Genomic DNA, 3871 nt, shown 5'->3' with positions numbered 1-3871 from the left:
TCACCATAGGAAGCGGAAGCACCAAGTGTCGTCTGCTCGATCGGGCAGTTGACTGGTAGCTGCCGCATTGCATTCGTGGTACCGATACCGCACCCTACTGGCAGTGGCAGGCCATATATTTTCCTTTCCAGACCGGTCCAGTCCAGTGTTGACTGTCTTGGGATACAGATCGATCGATGGCTTCGTGTGCTGGCGGCGGTGATGAGCCGCTGACGGAGGCGCTGCTAGCGAGGGCGGGCAGCGGCGACAAGGATGACCTGGAGGAGATCCATAGCGTGTCGGCGTTCCTACGGTGCGCGGCGCAGGAGAACCGGCGGCTGTGGTGCCTGGCCGGGCCGGCCATCTTCACGTCGCTGGCGCAGTACTCGCTGGGCGCCATCACGCAGGTTGCCGCCGGCCACCTCACCACGCTCGAGCTGGACGCCGTCTCCACCGAGAACTCCGTCGTCGCCGGCCTCGCCTTCGGGATCATGTACGGCATGGGGAGCGCGCTGGAGACGCTGTGCGGGCAGGCCTACGGCGCCAAGAAGCTCCCCATGCTCGGCGTCTACCTGCAGCGCTCCTGGCTGCTGCTCACCGCCACGGCCGTCTGCATGCTCCCGCTCTACCTCTTCGCCACCCCGATCCTCAGGTTCTTCCACCAGGACGACCAGATCGCCGTCATGGCCGGGAGGTTCTCGCTCTACATGGTCCCGCAGCTCTTCGCCTACGCGCTCAACTTCCCCATCCAGAAGTTCCTGCAGGCGCAGAGCAAGCTGATGGCCATGGCGGCGGTGTCCGCGGCGGCGCTGGCGTTCCACGTCGCGCTCACCTGGTTCCTCGTGGTGCCCATGCGGATGGGCCTCGTTGGCCTCGCCGTCGCGCTTAACGCGTCGTGGTGGTTCGTCGTGCTCGGCCAGCTCGCCTACATCGTCATGGGTTACTGCCCCGGCGCCTGGAACGGCTTTGAGTTCGACTCCCTCGCCTTCACCCAGCTCTTCAGCTTCGCCCGCCTCTCCATCGGCTCAGCAATCATGATCTGGTACGTACACTTCGTACATCTCGGTGGTTCATACATACTGTTTCCTACTTATGGTCCAACTAACTGCCATGAACTGTTGTGATTAATCAACTCTATGTTCCCGCTCTTTCCCTATGGAATTTGCGACCACGGAATGATAGCTTGGAGTTCTGGTTCTACATGTTCCTGATTGTGATCGTGGGCAACCTTCCCAACGCTCAGGTCGCCGTCGCCGCAGTCTCCATCTGGTGAGCTAGCTAGCTGTTATAATTGCTACATACTAGTGATCTAAACGCTCTTATATTAGTTTACGGAGTGAGTACTTGCCAAGCTGAGCAAAACGGTAGCTAGCTTTAGTAAAGAGTAAATAGTACTAATAGTAGTATAGCAGCACTGACATGTTGTGATTTCTGGATGTGGCACATTGGCTGCCGCGTGCAGCACCAATCTGTTCGGGTGGCAGATCATGGTGTTCTTCGGATTCAATGCAGCCATCAGGTAATCTCAATCAATCAATCAGTATCAGTAAAGATCGCTGTCAAATTAATGTGCTAAATAATCTGTAGCGTGAGGGTGTCGAACGAGCTGGGCGCGGGGCGGCCGCGGGCGGCGAGGTTCGCGATCGCGGTGGTGCTCATGTCGTCCGTGGCCATCGGGGTGGGCTTCTTCGTGGCCGTGCTGCTCCTCCGCGACGTCTACGGCGCGCCCTTCACGGAGAGCCCCGAGGTGGTGCACGCCGTGGCCAGCCTGGGCGTGGTCTTCGCCTTCACGCTGCTGCTCAACAGCGTCCAGCCCGTGCTGTCCGGCGTGGCCGTCGGCGCCGGGTGGCAGTGGCTGGTGGCGTACATCAACCTCGGGTGCTACTACGGGGTCGGCATCCCGGTCGGGTACATGATCGCCTTCCCGCTGCGCCGCGGGATTCAGGTACGCGCTCGTGCATGCCTTTGTTCATTTGGCTGGCGAGCTTAAAACAGTTGTTTTCAACGGGCCGTGGGTGTGCGTTTGACTTTGGATGAGTGAGATGTAACAGGGCATGTGGGGCGGCATGCTCACCGGGGTGGGCCTGCAGACGGTGATCCTGATCGCGATCACGATGCGCACCAACTGGAACAAGGAGGTGAGCGATCCTGGTTTGACTGTTGGGTTTCAGCCTCGGGCAAAACGAGACAAGTCCTGATACTGCAGTATCTTGGAATGTGCAGGCAAGCGAGGCGAGCTCCAGGATACGGCAGTGGGGTGGTGGTGGTGGTGCATCGCCCAGGATCCCGGACAGCTTCTAGCGCCTCTGCCTGTTTCTTGGTGGCCAACCAAATCTGATTAATTAAATCTTGTGCGTGTTAGGCGAGCTATAACCAAAACTGGTCCCGTGGGCAGGCAGTCCCTCTTGCCCCGTTTGTGTTTTCTTGTCTACAGCACGCAAACACCGCAAGATCCTTGCGCCGTGGTATGAAGACGGAAAGGCAAAAGGTTACTGGGAGATCCCCGTGACTGAGACTTGAGAGTGGTGCCTGACTGCCTGGTTTGCTTATAGTCTGGTGTGGTTTGGTTTGGCCTTCTCCTTTTCTTTTTGGAAGCTCCATCAGTGTGGTTTGCAATGAGTTTGTTCTGACCATGTAGTACGTCGTGTGACAGTGTGCCCAGCTGCTTCTGGCTCGTCCGAGCTTGACGGTTGAGAAATTCCAAGACTACGCGGCGCTTGGTTCGCCAGTTGGGCCCACACGCACCCCTTGTTTATGCATTTGTAGCGACACGCTCGATTAATAAGATTAATCGTGACGATTAGAGAACTTGTTTGTGATACAGTACGAATCAGGGGATGTAGCTCAGATGGTAGAGCGCTCGCTTAGCATGCGAGAGGTACGGGGATCAATACCCCGCATCTCCATCTGCTTTTTCATATTTTTATTTCCTAGGATTTCAGATCTCAGAATTCCGTAATGGTCAACCGCCGATCGTGCTTGGCCGTGCTGTTCGCCATAGCACGCATGAGCGAGCATGGCCACGGCGGCCTGAGCAAACCACCAGGCCACGCGCAAAGATCGCCGTTGGTCGAACGGTAGGGCAGCGCGGCCACGTTGTATTGTGTGTTGCTGATGTACTACCGGTACACGCGCCTCAGGCCGGATTGCCTCCTCAATGCTCGACCTTGCAGGCACGCACGGCGTTGCCGGTATTAGGCCAACTTGGACCCCAGCCCATTAGGGTTCAAATCCCAGTGCTTGTATTTATCCTGAATTTATTTCATGATTCCGGCGATACGCTTTCAGTGGGAGAAACGTTCCCGTCGACTACGAGGCGTATGTGATGATTTCGTAAAATCTCAAGATGATATGCCGGCTTAATATCTCGGAGGTGCTCATAGGAGTAGTGGGTGTGCGTGTGCGTTCATAGGGGTGAGTGTATGCGCATGAGCGCTTGCGTCTGTACTGTGTTTAAAAAACAATCGGCCGCGTCCGTTTGTTGCTAAACGAACACAACGCGCAGTCCAACGCACGGGAGCAAACAAATATTTTTTTTTGCGGTATTGATCTATTTCCGGCCCGAATTGGGCCGTGTTTGTGTTGAGACGGACAACGCGTGGACATGCACGACACACGCCTTTGTCCTCTCCTGACCCGCCCGTTTCTTCCCCTGTCCCTCCCTCCACCCTCCGCCATCACCGCCGCCACTCGTCAGCACCCTGTCGGTGTCAAAACCGGCGGATCTCGGGTAGGGGGTCCCGAACTGTGCGTCTAGGATCGATTGTAACAGGAGACGGGGGACACGATGTTTACCCAGATTCGGGCCCTCTCTATGGAGGTAATACCCTACTTCCTGCTTGATTGATCTTGATGAATATGAGTGTTACAAGAGTTGATCTACCACGAGATC

The 3871-nt window shown here is 56.6% G+C and overlaps 1 protein-coding gene and 1 non-coding gene across 2 annotated transcripts; both read left to right on the top strand.

Moving 5' to 3' along the window:
* Positions 1-2782, top strand: LOC123169418 (protein DETOXIFICATION 33). The gene is made up of 6 exons (XM_044587294.1): positions 1-1021; positions 1162-1248; positions 1442-1498; positions 1567-1924; positions 2031-2117; positions 2203-2782. Exons 1-6 carry the CDS (start codon positions 177-179, stop codon positions 2278-2280), a joined length of 1512 nt encoding a protein of 503 aa, XP_044443229.1. The 5' UTR covers positions 1-176; the 3' UTR covers positions 2281-2782.
* A 30-nt stretch (positions 2783-2812) lies between these two features.
* On the top strand, positions 2813-2885 carry TRNAA-AGC (transfer RNA alanine (anticodon AGC)). Its single transcript has one exon. It is a non-coding gene; the product is annotated as a tRNA-Ala (tRNA).
* The last annotated feature ends 986 nt before the right edge of the window (positions 2886-3871 follow it).

This window comes from Triticum aestivum, chromosome 7D, assembly GCF_018294505.1.
Source record: "Triticum aestivum cultivar Chinese Spring chromosome 7D, IWGSC CS RefSeq v2.1, whole genome shotgun sequence".
NCBI classification, from domain to species: Eukaryota; Viridiplantae; Streptophyta; class Magnoliopsida; order Poales; family Poaceae; genus Triticum; species Triticum aestivum.
Note: the sequence above shows the minus strand (reverse complement) of the source record. Positions and strands in the feature narration are given on the sequence as shown.

Excerpts from the sequence above, each read along its gene's own strand:
- LOC123169418 (XM_044587294.1), top strand. The coding sequence starts at position 177 with ATGGCTTCGTGTGCTGGCGGCGGTGATGAGCCGCTGACGGAGGCGCTG. Across the intron at positions 1,022-1,161 it reads GGCTCAGCAATCATGATCTG|CTTGGAGTTCTGGTTCTACA; the intron begins GTACGTACACTT and ends ACGGAATGATAG. Across the intron at positions 1,925-2,030 it reads CGCTGCGCCGCGGGATTCAG|GGCATGTGGGGCGGCATGCT; the intron begins GTACGCGCTCGT and ends GAGATGTAACAG.